This window comes from Labrus mixtus, chromosome 14 (genome assembly GCF_963584025.1).
Source record: "Labrus mixtus chromosome 14, fLabMix1.1, whole genome shotgun sequence".
Taxonomy (NCBI): Eukaryota; Metazoa; Chordata; class Actinopteri; order Labriformes; family Labridae; genus Labrus; species Labrus mixtus.
In genome coordinates this window covers 11,766,879-11,788,830 of record NC_083625.1, presented here as the reverse complement: position 1 = coordinate 11,788,830, position 21,952 = coordinate 11,766,879, and the positions used below count along the sequence as shown (strand labels likewise).

Sequence of the window (21,952 nt, the reverse complement as noted above, 5' to 3'; positions counted from 1 at the left end):
AAGAGCAATTAGTTGTCAGATCTGACATTTATCAGAGATGATTCATTATTGGTGAACGTGCCAATCAGTAGCTAGAGATTGCAGCGCAGAAATGCCAATGTTAGCTTTTTCAGAGGTCACAACCAAAAAGGCAACAAAAAGTTTACAATTCAAGTGTACCAATTGTGAAGCAGACATACTGGTGTCCAAATGTTATCCAAGTTATACCTCCAAACTTTTAGCTTCAACAGAGTGCTCCTTACTTTGTGTGAATGGAATAAAGGCTCATATCTCAGCCGGAGCTGCGCTTGGTGACACACCCATATACCCTGGACAGATAAACATCTACTGTATATGCCTCCGGCTGAATGCTGGCCCTCCTCACGCCTCTGATAACGTATCTTATTCAGTGATGGTTGTCTCATTCACCACGATAAAAGGCCCATCTTTCATGTCATACAGCTGGCACTGAATCAGCATGTTTGTAAAGTGCAGAGAGGGGAGTGCATACACTCTTGATGGGCTTTGATGCACTGCCTTGTCCATGACGCACGCTTCATCATGCATGCCGCAAGATCAGGTCACACTCAAGGACAAGTGAGGCGCTTTATGGGACTTGCACATGTCAGGCTGTGCATGTATTTAAGGCAACCAGTTTACTCTATGATCCTGCATCCACAGTACATCAGATTCTACACATTATATATTCCTGTGGAAACTTTTCTCCTTGAAGTCGCTCTTTGTGTAGACAACTCTGCAAATGCAGCTTGAGCACATATAGAATAATGTTTTAAAAAGGAAAGAACTAAGTGTAAAACTGTATTGATGTCTACTCCTATGCCGCTAAAGCCGAACCCTCTGTCAGATGCCCAATGGGGGGCCAGATGCCACATTCCTTTCTCAGATATATCAAATGCAAAGAAATACAAATAGAGTTGCAGAGTTGTTACTCTTTCTCCACTGTTGCACTACTCCATAAAAGATCCTCCTCACTATCTCATCCATTTTTAACCAAGCAGATCCGCCTTTTCTTCCCTGCTTGCAAGACATAAAAAGAATCCCCCTTAAGAAAAAAAAAGTAATTATAATAGTTGCAGAATACAATGACAGGAGTTAATGAGGTTCAGTGTAGTATACCTCATGTATTATTAGGCAGCCTTTGTGGTCTCCAGGGCTGCAGGTGTACTCAACTTAATGCCACAAGCGTCCCTTTGTCATCGCTCATCCTTGGATTTCATATCCACACACTCAGCAACAAGACCCAATTGAGTTCCACTCTGCTCAGGCCTCGCTTGCTGCCCTAATACCTGAGGGGGATTTGGCTCTGAGTAGCTTTTCTTTTTTATTCTTTTTTTTAATGACATCTTTCTACAGTGAATTGAAATAAGAGAAAGTGTCTCACATACTCTGATGCATTCACACCATTTAGGTTAATCAATGCATCTTACAAAATGCTTTAATTCTGTCCTACATGTTACACGGTTAAAAAAATAGTGTCAATATATGTTAAGTATATATATAATAGACCCAGGAAGACACAACCTACATGAATTCTAAATGGATACTCTGTGTTACATTCCCTGAGACATCAATGTTAATGTATTAATGCAGGCTAAAGAAAGTCAGAGTGAGGAAAGAGAGATGTTTGCTTATATATTGCTTATAAGTAGATATTATTGTCCAAAGTTACATTTATTTAATTCTTTTGAATGTCACACAATTGTCTAGAAAATGGCACACAGTTGGAACTTGTCAAGAACCAAAAGTTGACATCCAATCACTTAAGATTTGTAGTCTGTCTACCTGTGTCATGTATTTAAATGTTACCATGAAGTTAATTTGCATTTTCTGGAGCGTGAAAATGCAACAAACATTATTTTGGGGCGGCAGTAGCTCAGTCTGTATGGACTGGAAACAGAGGGACGCTCGTTCAAGTCCCTGTGATGACCAATCTGGAAGCTGGTCTGGTAGCTGGAGAGGTGCCAGGCCACCGCCTACTGCAGAGGTGCTCTTGAGCAAGGCACTGAACCCCCAAAAGCTCTGGCGCACATGTAAATGTAGATACGGCTTGGAAAACATCTCAGACAGCGGGACTCGGGTGTCCAACTCATTGTAGACAGTTATGACTCAGAGTTATTTTCAGAGGACAAACTTGATTTCTGCTACATTTAAGTGTGAAAAATTGCACATTCTTCCTTAACCCAACAGCAATCAGTTACTTGGTTCTTGCAGAGTTAGAAGTTGGTGAACTGTTTTCTGTTTAATGAATCAAATGTGCATTATCCTTAAAGTAACATCTGAATAGTTTAAAAGTTAATCCAGTTAAATCTGCAGAGACAAACCTTTCGGGTTGATAAATTTGGAGTTAAGAGAAAGCACCATAAAACAGAAAAGACCAAATGAATTAGAAAAAGAGGCTTAATGATGAAAGATCTTCATTATGAAAGGTTTAAAAGACTAAACTGTAATACACAAAGATGATTCTGCCAGCCTTCACTGAATGTGTTGTTTCCCGTGGTGACAAATTGCTGTGGTAATAATGATTTAATTTATGATAATAGTAATCAGTCTTAAACATCTATTTGGCAATCCTCATAGAGAGATAAACGGGGAGAAAACAGATGGGAAGATCTGTGTGTGTGTGCACAGAGAAAAACAAAGTGCCCACGAGTAAAATGTCTTCTTGGCACGTAGACGCAGAGCGGACTGACAGTCTGAAAGGCCATGTCTCTCACTGCCCGCCAGAGAATCCACCATTTGTCTTCCCTAATGAATTGACAATCACACTCCCTCTGATGTTTACACAGAGATATTGAGCCATCCCAAAAAGTTGGCTGCTTTAAATTACCACACACACACACACACACACACACACACACACACACACACACACACACACACACACACACACACACACACTCCTACACACATTCCCACAATCCTACAAGCACGTTTACACATCCTGAGCGTTTCAATTAGCATTGCGAACACACACAGACCCACACTCATACACATGTATGATCTGCTGAGGCAAAGCGCTGCCTCTGGTAGTGACAGGCTGCTGCTGAACAGGTCAATTACTTTCAGTCCAAATGATAATGACATTATCAGACCATTTATTTGTGGTGTGATCCATGTGGGCACTAATCCATTATGCATTTTCCCTGCAATTGCATTTTTGAGTGATTCATGCCCTGTTCTCTAATTTTCCATTACTCCTCAACCACTGCAGAGATAGGAGGACATTAATAAGATGAAAAACATAAAAATGAGCTTTCTGCGGTTCAGGCGGCAGCCTCAAAGAGAGCCATGTTACACAAAGCATGCTCCATGAACTCTGTTTACAATTCCACAAGTAGAGAATTGTTTTGTCTGTAAGAAAAAGAAGGATTTTCACTGAATGTTCTGCTTTATTTGAGAGTAAAAGTCTCATAGAAGTTTAAAAATGACTCCAGCAGACACCCAGAGTGTGCAATGTACTGTCACAAATACACAGACATAAATCCCACGCTAGCACACCTACGCTCGGTAAAGGAATGCTGCATAAAGAGGGACTTGTATACATACACACACACACACACACTACATGCCCATGCAGAATATACAAACCTGCTGAAGGTTGTTAAAACCCCCACAGAGGGTAGAATGTCTTTACTCATTTTTTTGTTGCCAGAACATAGAGACACCTTAATTTATAAATAATCCATCCTCACAGTTAAATATGTGTTTTTTTTTTATCTGGCATGTTTGATAGAACAACTTAAAATATGGAGGGTATTTTTAACACCTCCAAAGACACTGATTTATGGTTACATTTATTTAAAGCCTTTGAAAACAAGTCTTAAAATAATACATGTACATTTGTGGTATTTAAGCTGAAAGTCTCATCTGAGTGTAAAATCAATGTTCATAAATACTACAAAGCTTGTTTAAAATGACTGTGGAGGTGTGGATTAGCAGATCATATTTGGTTGACATCTTTTATTTTGAAGGACATCTTTGTCCTTGGGAGCTGCCATGTGGCATGATTGGTTTATGGAATAAATTGCATAATAATTGTAAAACACATTAGATCACAAAGAAACCTATTTCAAACTTGATAGAAAAGTAACTAGTAAAAGAAACTAAGATGAAAATAATTTGATTACAGATTGATAAAATACGGTCCAATCTGTATTAAATGTCTGTATTATGTATGCAGGGTCAAAAATACATAGTTAGAAGGATTTTGTTGACTCTGCATTCCAGTGTTTTTTAAACCTCTAGTGTTTAAAACCCCAAGCCAAACAGCACCAACAAATGTATGTAATGAGTTAATATACTCCAAAGAACCTCGAAAGAAAGCAACATACATTTGAGAGCCTCCATCCCTGCACTCTGTGTAATGAATAGACCCAGCATATTATCATCAGTAAGAACTGAAAACAACATCTCACTTGATTGTAAAGGGATCTTTCCCTCCAATGGGACAAAGCAGAAGAATAAACATGTTTGTGTCTATTACAGAGATTCCAGTGGGATCCCTTGGTGGTGTTACTCGAGGTAGTGTTGAGACAAAAACACACACATAAATACTGTCCCTTTAAAAACAGCATCATACGTACCTCTCTCATGGGCACCAGCTTGGTTCCCCTCTCTCCTCCCCTTCACCTCCTCAACCCTGCATCCTCCCCATCCTCCCCTCTCCTCACCCAATCCCCCAAGGTGGATTAAATACAACCACACCTGTGATCATTTCTCATTTGTGAAGCCTCCAAACCCAGTGGTCTAAAGGGACACCAGGCACCAGCAGACTGTGCTGCAGCTGTGAATTGCTGTTTTTGCTGGCTTGGTAAATGCGCTAAAGCATTTATAGATTAGACGTTGTCAGATTAATACTTATCATGTAGAAAGGGACGGAGGTACACTAAGGAGCTCAATTAGTTATGTTACGCTTGTTTTCCTCGCATGTTTAACTTTGTACTGCTTGTATAGATTATACTCTTCCAGGAAGACAATCGCTCATCAGAGTTTACATGTTCACAAACGGTAAAGGTCTGTGTAGGGCAGTTTAGATATACCACAATAATACAGATGGACAGTTTTGTGCTTGTAAAGCTGCCTTAGGCTTGTTTTTATGTACAGTAATCTACAGCTTTAAATACAATCATGACTGCAACAGAGAGAAACTTTCTTAGCTGGGGATTTTTCTGGCAGATATGTCAGTTAGGCCTTTCAGAGTAAAAGAAGGGATGACACAAAAACTATCAAATAAAATACCAAAGTGTCTGTAAAAGTAGCAAACAAGCACTCCAAGCAGCTCATGAATTGTCTTTTAGCTGTTTTGCTGTCTAGTGCAGCTTCAGGGCCTGTGTCCATTGACGGCATACAAAACCAATGAAGTTCAACGTTTTCAGCATTGAATGTCCTGAGCTAAAAAATGCCCATGGCGTCAGGTGTTTTTTGCTTTCAGTTGAAAAAAGTTCAACTTTTGGAACACTGCTGTGCTCGTCACCTTCAAGACATCTGATATCAGCTATGTAAACAACAAAGGCGGAGAAGAAACTATTCTGACTCGTCCAATCTCCAGGTCTAGAGCTGCTTCTGATGCCAGGACAGGAATCCTTTACATGTTTTCTTTGTGATGTTTCCTTGAATAAAAACAAATATAAAGCACACAGAGCTTTCTAAAAAAGACTTAACAGACACTTCTGAGGGAAGCAGAAGTTAACTTTCGTAACCTAGCAACAATAAGCACCGATGAAAAGCTCTGAAAGTGAGGTTGTGAGCGCTGCCAGTGCACAAAGCGCTGTTAATGGACACAGACCTTTAAGATATTTTGCTTTTCTCTGCAGAGGAACCTCTGCAATGAACTACACATAATCTAAACTGATATATAACCCAAGAGAGCATTTTAGCCTAAAATACCACACACACTCACCTGAAGTGTTGGATGTGTTCTGTCCATATCCCCCCATGTTAGCACCCACACCTGGTCATGTGACTTGTCGTAGAGCATCTTTACTGGAAAAGGATCCGTTGCTACTGCCTAAAAGAGATGAAAAAAGTAGAGAAAAGATCATATTGAATGTTATACAGCTTAATGTTTAGTGCTCTGTCCATGGTGCTGAAAAGTTACAAAAGATCACCTTATATTAGTGTAAAAAGGTCAAATGCTTGGCTAGCATACTACATTTAGAAACTTCAAGTTAGACAGTCATAACAACAACAAACTTTGTCAAAACAATGAACATGAACAAAATAAGAACATTTAGAACAATCATTTAGATTGAGTTATTTTACAAATGAACTAGAGGGAAACGTATGTTGGTCAAAAATTCCAATAAACCTATTTAAAGATATCAACACTGTTTGTAATGTAAAAAAAAATAACAACAACAGACATCAGCAAATTAATCATGTATCTTTTTCAACCATGTATTAAAGCCTCATCAATCAATTATTGGTCAGACTATTGGCCTGAATGATAATATACCTTGATATCAAGGCCTGGTAGCAGGAAGACAAATGATTAAGTCCTGGTTGGTCAACCCCCCCAGTAAGCACCACCCCCCCTCATTCTTTACTCATTTACCAAACATATATATCAAGAAATCAATAAGTCAAGTCAGCAGTGGACATTTCTCAAATGACAGTCCTCATGCCTGGGTACAAGGGTGTTGCAACTTTTAGTATTTAAATTTGTGTAGTAATCTTCTTTTTAGTTTGGTTGTTGGGGTGTTGCTGCTTGGCCATAACACCCCCCCCCCCCCCCCCCCCCCCACAATTCTTTATTACACCTGATTTACAAATCAGCTGTGAATGCCAAAATGAATAGAGTTTGAGATGTTGCAGTGATATCATGACTCCCATCAGTTAAAATCACAGAAATAACATAAAATATCTTGCTCATAATGTGACAGTGAAAATAAAAAGCAAGAAGAGATCAGTCAGACAGTGAAAAGAGAGATGTGGGGGTGGGGTACTCAACCTCAGGCCTGCTGCACTGTCAACAACAAAGAATAACACAATCCATTACCCTGCTTCTGGCTGGGTGGACAGGGAGCTGCTGACACCCTCACCAGTGGAGCGAGACCACAGGCTCTGTGTTCAGTAATGGGAGGTCCAGCCCTCTGCTCTGCACTGGTCAGCCCAGTGCCAGCTCAGCATGTGTGTTTGTACAGTATGTGGAGACTGCAAGTGTGAGTTTGTCTTTGTGTGTGTTTAGCTTTCTACATGATGGGAGCAGAGGTAAAGCTGAGGTCAGACCTCAATGCAGCTGACTAGGAGGCAACGGAATTGATTTTTTGTTTTTAACTCCAGACACACTGGAACTGTTGGAATTCAAGGAACTTATAATAAAGGTGATATTAATATTTACTTTATTTTAAGCTGATCAAGTTTTGACATTTTATGTTTTAGGAGTGTTTGTTGTTGATTGTTGCAGAAACAGATCTTAACTGTTAGACCAAGCAGTGATCGTTATAATTACAGTAGGAAAAATCCCCAAATAAATAGATGTCACATTATAGAATGCAATATACAGATGACAGGGTCCAGAAGAGAAACCTCAAAGTATTTGTTCCAAAAATTGAATTTAAAATACACATAAGCCAGAGCACCAGTGGCCTAGTATTTAGTTTGCATGCCCCATGAGGCTGTTGTCTTTGAAGCGGGCGGCCCAGGTTCAAATCTCACCTGTAGCTCCTTTCCAGAATGTAATTCCTTAATCTCTCTCCCTGATTTCCTACTCTATCTACTGTCCTGTCTCTCTTTAAAAAAAAACAAAAAAAAACCAAATTAATAAATAAAAATTAAAGGAAATAAATACTTTTTGAAATACATGAGTCACGTTTATCGTTCAGGCAACTGGAATATAATTTTGTTCCAAGGAACTTAACTACTTTAAAGCAACAAGAAGCTATTTTAGTGGAGCAACAAGAAAAGTTGATCAGAAACCTCAATGACAACTGCAGACCTCCGTCCTCCTATTTACTGCGGCATAAAAGAGACCACCAAAGTGACAACAAAACCAGAGGTCTTTGCCATCTGGCTTTCTTTTTAATTAGCTGGTGTGCAGTTTTTCTTCAGATCCAAAGGGAGGCTTAGCTAACAGGAGTCTGATGCAGCCCAGTCAAGGTTAGATCCCTTTGTTGGAAAAGATAAAAAAGGAGTAATGTCTCTGTGTGCAACGACTTTAAAATCCATGAAAGCCTTATTTTTTTTGTGATTTGCTCTTTATATTTTTCTCTTAATATTTTAAGCCTTTTAATCTTTTGTCTGCTGGAGATCATGGTTGTGCAAGAATACTGACGGTGACACAAAAGTATGATGGAGTTGTAATGTGTAGAAAAAACGTTCCACCATTGGGGGCAAACGCATGCAATCATAATAATGGAGATAAATCATGTGATAATGTTCAAAATCAGCAGTGTCTGCTTTTCTAGAATTTAAGATTAAAGACTAAATTTAAACTTTTGTGCATTTCTTATTTGTTTTCGAGATGCAGCTACTATTTATGAAACTTGGATTTTTGTTACTATCACATGTTGATTTGGTTGAAAATCTCCTCAAATGTATCAAGGATCAAACCTCCTATGTCCAAATATGACTGAAGACAAATAAGTTGGCTGGATTTAAAAACAGTAATTTTCTTGCCCTCTATTATTCAGACATAATCAGTGTTTGGAACTGTCCTTAACAGACCTTCTTTTGATCACTGGGTTTGGTGGCCTCTCATGTGACAATAATGCAAAAAAAAAAATTGAAGGTATTTTGTTTGTTCTTTCCTTCTGTCAGGTGTATAAGTGCATTTATTTCAGCCTGCCATCTTCCCTATTTTTCTAAAGGCCATTGTTGAAAGGCAGCTACAAATGTCTTTGAAGAACCAAAAGCTTTGAGCTAAAAAAGAAAGAGAAGAAAAAGGAAAGGGAAGGATGCATTAACCCCCAGCTCCCAGAGGCCAGACAGGGTATTCAAGAGAGGGGGGGGGGGGGGGGGGAGAGAGAGAGAGAGAGAGAGAGAGAGAGAGAGTGTGTAAGAGGGATGAAAAGCATTTAAACCGTTTTTGATTGAGAAGGAGAGCAAAACGAAGAGTAAGGGGGCTGCAATACACCAAGTGCACGTTTGTGGTCGTTAGTATTGGTTGGGAAAGAAAGTAAAAAGGGAAAAATATATCACGATTTGTTTATGCCAAGTTATTGACCAGTTCAACCAAATGTTTCCCTGCATAATGTTTCTAAATGCATAAAAACTGTACTGGTAAGTTTAGCCGATTTGAATACAAGTCTTTGTCTTCAGCAACAGTCTTTTGGTCAATACATGTCAATTAAATATTTGGCTGGCACCATGCACATTTTGAGCGTTTTCTGCACCACTTTAAAATGATGATTTAGTATTGTGTCCTCTTTTGTGTCTTTGAATCTATTTTTAGTGTTCTTCAGGTACATTTTCACACAGTGATGCATTCACTTAAAAACATGTGGACTTCACAAGTTCTTGTGTTTCTGTTCTATTGTAGCCCTGCAGAATTCCTACAACTGTAGCTTCATAGAAGAAGAAGCCTCTGTTCATAGGATTTTTTTTTTTTACGAGGTAACTGGACTAACTTTCGTTTGTGGCAACAACAAAAAAAAGATAATCAGAACAATCCAGAATGTGATTATTCTGTGACACATGGTCATAGTAAATTTGACTGAATCTTGAGTCTAATTCAGACAGACAGTCACCATGGTTACTCACTCTCACCTGCCTGCTGCACACTGAACAAGAGGAGAAAGAGCTGCTGGCTGAAAACACTTCAAACAGCATGCATGGAAATAAATGATTGTACTGTTCACAATATTTTTCTGAACAACCGAGGTCCTGACCTCACCGATATTATCGCCTCTCTCCATTTTATGACGTTGTTTCATTCTCAACCCCGTTATCACAACAGGTTAGCTATGAGTGGAGAGGCTTGTTAGAAACTTGTAAAAACCAAGAGAGAGCTGAAAACACCGGCAGCTTAGACAACAGGATCATATCCCCCATTGCTGACTGTTTGACTCTCAGCAGACTATTTAGGATGACGTCCCTTGGTCGTTAAAAAGGTTTGTTGTGTTGCCATAGAAAGTTAAAACCTTAACTATGCAAACATCTCAGGCAGTTCCATATAACTGAGAGGGATTTATTTTTACATACTACTCTTCAATTCGTTTTCATTTTCAGTCATAAATCCCGCTCTGCTGCAAGGCAAAAAGGGAGGGGGAGATGCATCTATGCGGGAGCATAGAACTGAATCAGATAGAATGAACACTGTAGCCTGATACTATGGTCACTCTGCTTTGGCAGATCATCAACACATTCTAATCTTCCACAATCTAAGATCATCTTATTGCACACTTCTAGTTGGGAGAAAATCTTGAGTGGGTTCTTCCTTTTATTTTCTTAAATCCCATTCTTACTGGTTTTTTTTCTAAAGTAATCTAATCTACAGTAATAAGTATTGGCTGAACTTTATACTGTTTTGAGTCCGTTAAAATACATTGGGGTAATCCATTAAACTGATTTTCAGACTTGTCTCAGTGTGTATCATTATCTAGCCTTCAGTTTCCTGTTACTTTCAACTGACACCAAGGTCAAGTTGGTCAGGTTTAAAATGACTTTTCTACCTGCTCACTGTCTCATTCTCCCTACTCAGACTTTCACTTATGTCCCTTCTCCTCACTCGCCTCCTTCTCCTCCTTGAGTTAGGCCTATTTCCTCTCATCCTGAGCCGCGGTATAAATGATGTTGACCCTGGGAAAACCCCCTGAGGGATTCAGTCTCTAAACAGCCGTTACAGCCAAGATGAATGGCGAGTCAGCCAGCACCCACCTGGGCACCATATTGTTTCTAGCGCTTGAGGTGTATTTGATTTATTTTACCTTGCATGTGGTCTTCTTACGTTGCTGGTGTATTCGACACAACTTAACCACGCTGGTATAGCCTGGTGAGTTGTCCTAAACACACAATCATCCAAATGTTGGCTGCATACATTTCTACTCTCCAAATTCTGTTGTCTTAATTTTGTATATGATTAAAGTTTAAATGAATCAAGCTTTTTTTCAGCCCGTTCCCAGTTATACATGTTAGTGTAGTAAAGCTGCCCAACAATAGGTCAGATTTTATATAGAATGTGTTTTACCATCATAAATCATGAAGCGTAACCACAACAAGTGAAACCATCTAATCTTGAACAAGCTGTTTGGCCTAAGCTGCAAGAGAGTGAGCTTCCTAAATCCATTGGAGACTAAAACAAAGTCAGTAAGGTCACCCCAAACTCCAATAAAGTAACATCCAGGTTCCAGCAGAAACGGCAAATATGAGAAGCTGCCAACAGAATGTTTTATTTGCTGATCATTGTTTATGATATGAGTTTTGCCAATGAATTCATTTTGCCATCCTGCATCTAACTGCAGAGATCTATCCTGGTGTGCTGGAATCATTCTTCAACACACTGTCATTTTCACTGACATGGAAAAGGTAATACTACAGCTGTGAAGCCTTGGGGGTTAGACAGGAGAGGAGTGCTGCAACACTGAATGGTTGAGGAATAAACCAAAATAAAGGATCTGTAAAAATTTGAGCCCGTACAGACGACTGGATCGATCAATCACACATCTCTAAGAGAATAAACACTAGAGATTGAACTCACTTAACAGTAATGGAAAAAGAAAACTTTTCCTCACATCTGTTTCAAGTGAACTTTCTCCTTGAACATTATTCAGATGGATGAACTTTAGTTAAAACTTTATCAATATGCAAAATGTTTCTTCAGAAGTCATATAATGTCAGTCACTAACTCATAGATGAATACTGTCAGTGATGTTCCGCACACTTTGATGTTTCCCAACAGGCCTTACACCGGCTCCACCCACCTGCACCACCTTCTGCGCCTGGATATCGACAACCAGCAGTCGGCTCAGGAGGGGCTGTGTCACGTAGATGTACTTTTCTCTGATGTTGACTGCTGACGACCACACGCAGTGCTGAGGTGACACCCCCTCACCTTTAGGGCACATCTCCTCCTGCGAAGAACCCAACAGAGAACAGAGAGGATTATGGGAGGAGAAGGAGTGAGGGGAGAAGAGGAGGGAGGAAAAGGTTGACTCCCTGGTGTATCATACTGTGGGTTAGCAGTGGGAGGCATTTTCACCCCATCACCCCTCACCAGTAATAACTTTAAAGTTGAAGATTCATGATGTGATGAATGGAATATCATTGAATTTAAAAAAAAAATCTTGTTAAATAATTATTCAATGCAAACTGTAAGTGAAAACAAGCAGAATGAGTGATTCAGAGTTGTGTTTAACCTGACTTTAAATGTTGTCTCATCTAATTCATTCTTTTTTAAAAGATCATTCAGGGACAATTGTGCGTTTAACTGACTGGAAATGTTTGAGGAGAGAGAATGGATGACAACAAATAAGGTCTCTTAGCTATTTACTTTAAATCCAGCAGGTACCATTTCACACCGTGGCCTTGCCTCAATGTTAAGTCCTTAAAATGTCGGAAACAAGTAGAAATGGCAACATTTCCTGAACCTAAAATGTTATGTTTTTCGTTGATGTCTCGTTCTAGAGGAACTAAAGCCTGCAAATATGTCTTTTTTTTTTTTTTACTGGATAAACAATAAGAAAGAATCAATGATCACAAATGTTAGTCATTGTTTTCTGTTAATCACCTACTCGGGTTAAAAACACATTTATTATAATATGTGTTGTACAAAATCTAACATGAGACAAACGACATTTAGATGGTTAGAAAAAACAAACAAACAAAAAGTTAAAATAGCAGTATTGCAACAGAGAAAAAATAAATACATTCAATTCAAGATAATGAAAGCAAGTGGCAAAGAGCAAAGTTGAAGCATTGATTTAACCTCAGCCTCAGGTTCAGGTTCAGGGGACTTTATTTGCTTCTCTCACTCACTGCCTGTAGCTGTGTGTAAGTGTGTTTGCTGCTGCCTGCTACTTTCCAGAAATACTATTTAATTGAGTCTACTAATTATTATCTTTATTAAAATTCCCCCCGTTAGAAATCAGCCTTCATATCAGTTTGATATGAAATATCAACACATACATATATCACAACTTACCCAAGTATCATATTGCCACCACCGGCCCTGCAGGTCGCTGTCTTTGCTGACAAGACGTTTGTGCACTTACTCACTCTTACACACACACACACACACACACAAACACAAAGGTTGTGTTTCAAGAGTTCCCACCTCCTCCCCACCTCCCCAAAGTGGAGAAAGTGCTGTTTACAGCAGGAACCGGCTAACACATGGCTTATTGAGTTTGTATTGATCTCTAGTACAATTACAGGGTCCTGTAAAACCCAAATCCCTCAGAAGAAACAAGCAACTTTTACCATCTAAAGCCCATTGCTCTGAGAGAGGGATGTTCTCCAGTGGATTAAAAGCCTCAGGGTCTTTGGGATAAACTACGGACAGTGTACCGGTGAGAGAGCTGTTGACTAATAGACATGAGTAATCCCATTACAATAAGTGAGGAGAAGAGCCCACACTGACATCAGAGAGGGGAGGGAGTAAGGAAGGATGGTTATCATTTAAGTGCCGTTTAGCCCAAACACTCGAACTGAAGACAGACAGACTGACCGACTGATCGAAGAAAAGAAAGGACTCTGTGATATATCTTAATGTCTGAGCTGTGATTTGAATAACTTCCACTTTTTGTGGATATTATAAACACCCAGTATTATTATGTATTACTGTCCAATGATGACTGATGACGGATAATGTGTTTTGTTATTCTGGTTTTGATGATGGTTTTATGGACGTTTTTATACATTCTCAGTTTCCTGTTGTTACCTGATGAACTCTTTCCCCTTGGGGACAATAAAGTTGAAGTTGATATTAACTATACTATTTATCTGTATTTGGTGCACAGAAAAAGTTATATTTCTATTGAATCTACTGCAATAATTTAGCCAAAACAAAGACTTTATATCCACTCACATAGGTAGCAACAATCCTCTCCGTCCGCTTCATGTGTCTGTGTATCTCACATTCACTGGGCTGCAGAACAGTGATGCCTTCATCAGAAAACACGTAGAACATGTTTCCCACACTCAAACCTTGAAGACAAGACAGGAAGACAGGAAAATATTGACTGACATTCTCGAAAGCAAACAACAGATACAAATTGCAAACAGCCAAAATGTCCCTCTCTTCATCTTATCTGACATATGTGATGGGCATTTCCATTTCCCCGGCTGGAAGAGAAACAGCAGGAATGCTGTTAGCATTTTATCACATTAGTGGGAGTGGACAGCGTGTAGCTGACAGCCATTCTGACAATGCCTACAAAGGGCTCAGTCAGCAATATGTTCTCAACATACCGTAGCGAGAGGGATCAAATGAAAGGCTCCGTCTGTATGAGGAAACATTTCACATTTTGTCTGCACTGTATGAACAGCTGCTGATGAGTTAGCAGGGATCACAGTCTGATGTTAAGATGAGGAACGAGCTGATAACGCTGTCAGGAACATCACATATGCAGAGATGATAAGTATGGGCTCATATACACGCTTGGAGTACGCATAAACAAGAAGATGCATGAAGAGGCAAATCAAGCTGATGATGACTGATTTGTCAGGCTGTTCTGACATCATATTTACACTTCAATATATGACAGAGAAAACATTCCAGAGAATGAGCAGTCCTCAACAATCTGATACACACTGTCAGGAAATCACACACATAAACATGCAAAGATGCCAGATGTATGTATAAACTAACACATACTCCCACAATGAGTCAAAATCAACCTTTGAGCAGTGATCAACACTGACATGATCTGTTTCTCAGACAGTTTTTTGACAAGATTGTTTTTGTGCCATTTTTTCTATTAGAACAGCTGAAGAGAAACAGGAAATGCTTAGAGGAGAGAGCAGGGGACGACATGAAGCAAAGGGCCGAGGTCGGATTACAACCCACCGCGTTGCAATGAGGACTTAGTCTCTGTACATAGGACGCATGACATAACCGCAAGGCTATCAGCGCGTTCACCATCACCATGTTTCTCAGACTAAAGTCTAAACCACCTTGCCTTTTATGGATTATGTGGTAAAAGTGATGATTTGATGACTCTTATTTGAAAAACCACACCAGCTAAAGAAAGAAACACCTTGGGCGTGCAGGAGGGAAGCAGGATTTGAAGTTAACTTGTGCTGGAGAGAAAACAACTTTGAGATTCTTCTGGGCAGCTCAGCAAACATCTTTGAAAAGAGCTGAGATCCAGCTGCTGGACCTGAGGAGCTGCAAAACATTACTCCATGCTTCATGTTTACAAAATATCTTTTAATAAGTGTAATGTATTACCTTCTTCTCTCCACAGAATATTTGCAACTGCAGAGTCAGCCAACGAGCAATAGGAAGAGGTGGAGAAAAAGAGAGGGAGAACAATTAATTATCTACAGAGGAAAAAAAGACACATCTCCTCCAAGATAACAGAGGAGGTGATTTCTCACATGCCATTACAAACAAAACACATCTGACAGCTACAAAACGTTCGCCAGCGTCTCTGACAGGATCATATTTCCTCTTAAATCAAGAGATCCCACTTGCCTTGAGGAAGGACAAGTCATCGATTATTCCGTTTAAAATCCAGTGGCCTGATATTCTCTTTCTAGGTACAGATGATTAACTCGTCAAAATGACGCAATGTAACGAAAGACCCGATATCAAAGAAGCATAAAATATGTGATTAGATTGTTTAAACTTTGAAATGTAATGAGCTCGCCACAGATAATTGAGCGGAGCCTCATTTCACCACAGAGAGTTAGAAGAGAGCATAGAGGGCCTCCACTTAATATTTACAGTGTAAAGGTTAGAAATTAGTCTTGCTTCTCCATAGCCCTGTTCAATATTTTTTTTTTAATGGAGAGCTCAATGCTCATGTAGATCAATGTTACAGAAACATGAAGATAAAGACGGTTGTTCTTGTTTAGCTTAAAAAAAGGTCATTTCTTGGTATCATTATCACAGAGACGAGGTTTATGTTTTGTGAATGTATCGTTTCATTATTAACTTTAAATTTGGATCACTATTACTTACGAGTTTTCTTGGCTGAGTCTTCAACAAACAGAGACGAGATGTCCTCGTCCACTCCCACCTCGTTCTTGGCGATGCAGGTGTAGGCTCCGGTGTCCTCGTACCGCACACTGCCGATCAAGAGCTCACTCCCGTTTGCTACAAGAAGAGAGGACAGAAGAAAAGAAACTTTAGTGCTACTGTAACAGTTTAATCATGCTGCTTTATTTGAAAATAACATGAAAGATACACTTGAGACAGCTAACTGACGAGCTTCTGCAAAAATACCAAATGTACTGATAATAAAAGCCCTCACAACAAACTGGATTCTGACTCCTTCAGTACAGCTGGTTGAGTTAGACTTATCAACTTTAGTGCTTGTCACCTCAACTGCAGTGTCACTCAGAGGTCTAGCATACATGATGGACTGCATATTGTCAAAGTTGGTTAATCTTGTGTCATTAATTAAAAAGAGAAACTGTAACTGCATGTGAAACATCAGGCAAATTCTATCATAGTGAAATGAATAAAATCATGTAAACGCTGGACCAATAAGATCTCTAATCTGTCGGGTGAGATTACATCACTGAGTTGAGGAGAATCATTGCATTTCTTTTTCTAACTAAGATGGCTGTACTTATGTGCAACAATCAGTTTAGTCTACTGTCACAGCATTCAAGAAACAGTCTCTATGTGATGAGGAATATGTTGGCTGTACCTTTGACTGGATTTGGTAAAACATGTAATTTAGCTTAGCAAAAGCAACCTTGAGACTTTTTCAACTTGCAGAAACTTCACATTTGTTACTGAATACTTTGCGGCCGGGTAAAACTTAATGACAGATATTCTGCTTTTCCTCCAACATTATCATGCATGCTTACCCATTTCAAACATTGTACTGCGGTATAGTCACTTTGTCTCACTGAGTGAAATCTTGTTTCACACGTCTGTTCCCCACATACAGTACAAAGCTGCATTGTTTGCCTGGAGTGTCAGTGTTGATGCTAGCAGGAGGTGACAGGTGATGTTTAGACACAGAAGTCATGATCAGAGGCGGACTCTCTGATGTTTGCTGTAGCATGGAGCTCTGTGATGTACAGCTGCACTCTGATCCTTCTTGTACTGTATGTAGCGTTACCATGAACACACCACACACTTTCAAGCCGTGTTGAATAAGAACATAAAAGAATGTTTGCATCGCTTTCTGTACCTCTCTTGAAGTATCTATAGCCTTTTTGAACTTCAATAAAACATATTACATTCATACTCAGCCTCTCATCTCTCCATCCATTCCTTCCTTAATCTACTTTCTACCTGCCTGTTTAACTTGTCGCTTTCATACTGTTGGTGTTTGCTCTCCTGCAGAATACATATTTACCAAACAGCAATACTTTCCAGAGAGCCTGTTGTTCTCATTTTCTACATTGGAAACCATCCCTGCCGTCTGATTCACGCCCACTGACTTGTGAAATAACAATTACAGAAGTTGATGTAAAGCTTCTCGCATTAGTGAAATGTCCTCTTGGATTGCGATAATAATTCTCTTTTATCAGGGAAGGAAGTGTGTAATGCTTTGAAGTGAAATCTGCCTTGAAGCAGCCTTCATAGAATGGGACACCACTTTAATTATGTCTAATTCGTGATTATGTTCTGATCAATTCTTATTGAAAACCACTGAATCAACCACTCATTTAATTAGCTTTTATATCTTCAATTTGTGACGATATAAATGACAGGAATGTTTTGTGGTATTGGTGTAGTCTGAAATTAAGACTGCAAGTTTTCATAATTCCAACTCATGGGTGTAATTCTGCAAGGGATGATGGGTAATATGCTAGGGGCTTAGGAGGTAATGGGGCCTTTTGCCTTAAGTGGCTTAACACAACTCCTATTCAATTTCAAATGTTACACTCTTATTTTCAATTGTTAGACAATTTATGTCTATATAAAGCCTACTGTTTGTTATCATGTTAGCTATATATAGGTATGGGGATATGTCAGTGTTGTTTTTTACAGCTTTCATTCTCTGCCAAAAATAGGGTAAAGCCTCTTTGGAAAGTACGGTTTGTAAATGGTTCTAAATCTACTCCAGTGCTGCCGATCTAACCAAATATTTTAAGAAGATTCACTGACTGTCACTTGTGACGACCCCTTCACACCTGTAGGTGTTCCTGTGTTGCTGGTTTTTCTGTCTGTTGCAGGTTCCAGTCAAGGCGGGGTTGTAAATCAGGGGATGAGCTACACCTTACCTGGGCCCGCAGAGACCTCATATATTCCTCCTCTGCAGACGTCCTCTCTCTCCTCTCGTTCCCACAGCCTGTGTGAACATCGCGCTGCGGCTGTTTCTTTTTTGTTTCACAATTAATTGTTATTATGTCGTAAATACATTTTGGTGTTATTTTTTGATATACCGACTTCGACTCCTATTTTTGTTGTAGCCAGAGACAGGTTGTAACACACTGACCTGCTAACTTTGGTCTTTCACATTAGTACACTGTAGACAGCAAACACTTAAAGTCTTGCTGTGGTGTCTGTTGTCTGGTTAAGTATTAATAAAATGTTTTGAAGGTATATAACAAAAGTATTGTATATCTGTTATTGCAAGTTTACATTTTCTTTAAAGCAGGTAGAAATGTAAGCTAATTAATCTATTGATACATTCTCCTGGTATATTGCCTAGCTGAAAAAAGTATAAAGAAATATCAAAGACTTTAGTGACTTTTTGTCCTGAGCTATCATCACTAGATTGATGCTACCTGTTAGCCACATATTGTACAGGGATGGTCAACTAATTTGCAACCTCATGCATGATGTGTTTAATGAATCTGCATCAAACTTTCTATGTGCCCGAAGAGACTATTGACCGCAGTTTGGGTCAGTGCTCATGAAACTGTCTGTGCTCCCACTCGACTTACTAATAGCTGCCTTCATGATCCTAAAGATTATTTACTCTCTTGCCTGATAGTTACTACAAAACAAATAAAATAAATGTAGCTCACAGTTTTAAATTAATGTCTCCAAATGCAGCTTGCAGCCATCTGTTGACTTTAATAAACAATGAGTTTGATTGGCGTGAAAATGAACTAAAGAAATGTGCTGAGCCTTCCTACCACAATGCATTCTGGTCCGACAAATGATCCATAATGTCGCCTATCAAGTTAAACCTTCAGCTTTAAAGAGTTTTGCTGTTTACCAAAGTAAACAACAGGGTTGAGATCTACAACAGGCTAGAGAACAAGTTTCCATCCAGTCAGCAAAAAAAAAAAAAGCAGTTTCCCTTTTTACTGTTCAACTGTGGCTTACGATCAATACTTCTCACCACCAACTGTCAGTGTGTGTGGCTCAGGTTTTACAGAACCCAAATATGAGGATAGAGGCAACACTTTTACTGTGTCTTTATTACACTCCCGACATTAAATATGATATGTGGACGTGGAAATCGAATCAAAACCTCCTCTGTGCTTCCATCTCTGTTTGAAAGCATTGCTGAATAAAAAGGATAATCTACACCACTTTTCCACTCTGTTATTTCACTTTTCTTGGTATTTGGTGAAGGAAATCAAAAATGCAAGTATAACTCCTGCTCCTTGCCATTGCTTGCATTAGCTTGACAATGTGTAACCAATGGCACTGCAGTGTTTATGTGCTGGTGAACCTTGCAGAACCTCCCATGTTTGAGTGTCTGAGGGTTGATAACAGGCTATTACCACAGGTAATGACCCACACACAGCCAATAAACTCTCCCTTAATGAGAACTGGGCCATAAAAAGGAAAGTAGTGCTCCATTCTGCTCCTTCTCTCTTGATACTGAGAGTGTGTCCTTAAAGGCGGCCTTCCAGACTGGATAAGTAGCTGCCAACTCTTGACACACACACAGTATATAACACTTTATTTTCTCTCCCTTAATCTCCCTTTTCAGTCACTACTCAAGAATTAGAAGGTTTATTTTGAAGACTGAAGGAGGTGAGTGCAATCTTGATTTCATCACTTTGGTTTTGAGTGTGAATTAATGGATAAGAAAACTAAATACGTCTGCTGACAAGTGACATTGATGGAAAAAGTTGGTTTGTCAGAGCATAAGCTTGAAAGTAACACTTTTTTTCTTTGTCTATTCCCAGTTTCCATGTTTATAAAGATGTCTGCAGTGTAGGAATAGTGCAGGACTCTTGGTATGTAACACTACGCAATTGAAAAACACTGCATCAACGAGATGTGACAAACAGTATCTGCTACACTTAAAACACCCCTCACCTATGAGAGAGAGCTGTTTGGAGGATCTGGGCTGCAGGTCCATGCCGTTCTTCAGCCAGAGCAGTTTGGGATTTGGAATGCCATCGGCGTGGCAGTGGAGGCTGGCAGATACACCGGGCTCCTGGGCCTGCGTCTCTGGATAGACCAGGATCACTGGAGGGACTGGACGCACAAACACAAACAAAAGCAAAGACACAAACATGGAGAGAAGAGAGAGAAGCGAGTGAACAAAAAAAAAACATAATTACACAGTGTTTCATGGTAGACAGTAACTCCGGGGGGAATATAACACAAACACCCACACACGCAGTGGGCAGAGAAGAATTTGTCTCACCCCAGCATGGAATATATTCACACATAACAAGAATCCAAGAGCTCTGGGGCTGCTTTATTACAGCTCGAGTCCTGCATGAAATAGATGTGGAGACGTATCTACCACTTACTAGCGCCTCCAGGGAGCAGACCGCAAATGAATGTGAAGGAATCGAGGTGGGGGGAAATGAAATATGAGGTAATAGTTTACATGAACAGGTAAGATGTCCTGTTTCTAGTTGTGATGCGGGGCACCCTCTAAAACCTCGAGGCTGCCGCTAAATCCTCTCTTCTCCTGTTCAACCTGTAACCTTTCCCCTCAACCTTTATGCAATATTAATGTTGCAGCTGTTGCTTGCTACTTGCTTATTTATGTGTGTTGTTGTTTTTTTTTTTTCCATAGATTTCTCCTTGACAAAGTTCACATATGATTAGTTTTAAGTTATTAGAAGCAGTATTTTAATAATAAGCAGTGGTGAAATGTGAAAGAGGTATTTACTAAAGTTAAATACTGGAGTTTGTCAACTTAATATTTATTTTGTTTTGGTTAAGACGGCTATTTCACATCAAGATTTTACTTCAAAACAAGATATTTTTTACAGAATGTAATGAACTGTTTAAAACAAACTAAATTAATTTGGCATTGAGAAATAAAATACGAATGCTCTCTGCCAAAACCCACTTTCTTCTTGCAAAGATGGCTCACTGTCATCCTCATAAAGTCTCTGTGATGTATTTGTGTCCCTGTTTGTCTCTGTGAACGCACTTTTTAAGTTTATCTATCAGACAGCACTTCTGCTCCTTTCTGTTTTCCTTTTTATTACAATGCATACACTTTACATTACACGAGCATTATTGGTAACACAATCAGACCATGAAAGTATTACCATCACTACGACTGCCTTGCTGACACTTGAACTGCAGCGATGTCTTTTCCTTCATCACAGTAAGAAGAGGAAGTTGTGTTTGTGGTGTTATTATTCTATCACAGCCCCATGCAGCCCATCCATTTAGCCTAATGTGTCACTTGGATTCCATCCATTTCACCCTTAACTCATCCATCCTATCTAACTGGATATACCTTAAAACCCTGACAGAAACATTTGGTAATTGCACTCTCCTGATAACTCATCCCTCAGGACCAATATTCAGCCTCCATGACACCTTTCTATCACCTGCCCGCCCACTTGAGTTTAAGGCCTAAATGTAGGTGGTTGTTTTAGTCAATCAGCATTTCAAGCAAATGAATCTAGAGACGAGAATTCATTTCTCCAGTGTGTGCCGTACTGTTAAGAATGTAGAGAAATTAGTGCTGCATCTTTGATTTGTCACGTTACAAGTAGGAGGGCT

At 39.5% G+C, this 21,952-nt stretch overlaps 1 protein-coding gene across 1 annotated transcript in view; it reads right to left on the bottom strand.

Moving 5' to 3' along the window:
• fstl4 (follistatin-like 4) overlaps nucleotides 1–21,952 on the bottom strand; it is a 191,667-nt gene that overhangs the window by 4,954 nt on the left and 164,761 nt on the right. The window contains exons 9-14 of the mRNA XM_061055081.1: nucleotides 20,291–20,452; nucleotides 16,064–16,198; nucleotides 15,329–15,355; nucleotides 13,964–14,082; nucleotides 11,859–12,008; nucleotides 5,900–6,007 (exon numbers count right to left, since the gene is read on the bottom strand). Of these exons, the coding sequence (XP_060911064.1) occupies nucleotides 5,900–6,007; nucleotides 11,859–12,008; nucleotides 13,964–14,082; nucleotides 15,329–15,355; nucleotides 16,064–16,198; nucleotides 20,291–20,452 (701 nt within the window). The remainder of the gene's footprint in view (nucleotides 1–5,899; nucleotides 6,008–11,858; nucleotides 12,009–13,963; nucleotides 14,083–15,328; nucleotides 15,356–16,063; nucleotides 16,199–20,290; nucleotides 20,453–21,952) is intronic.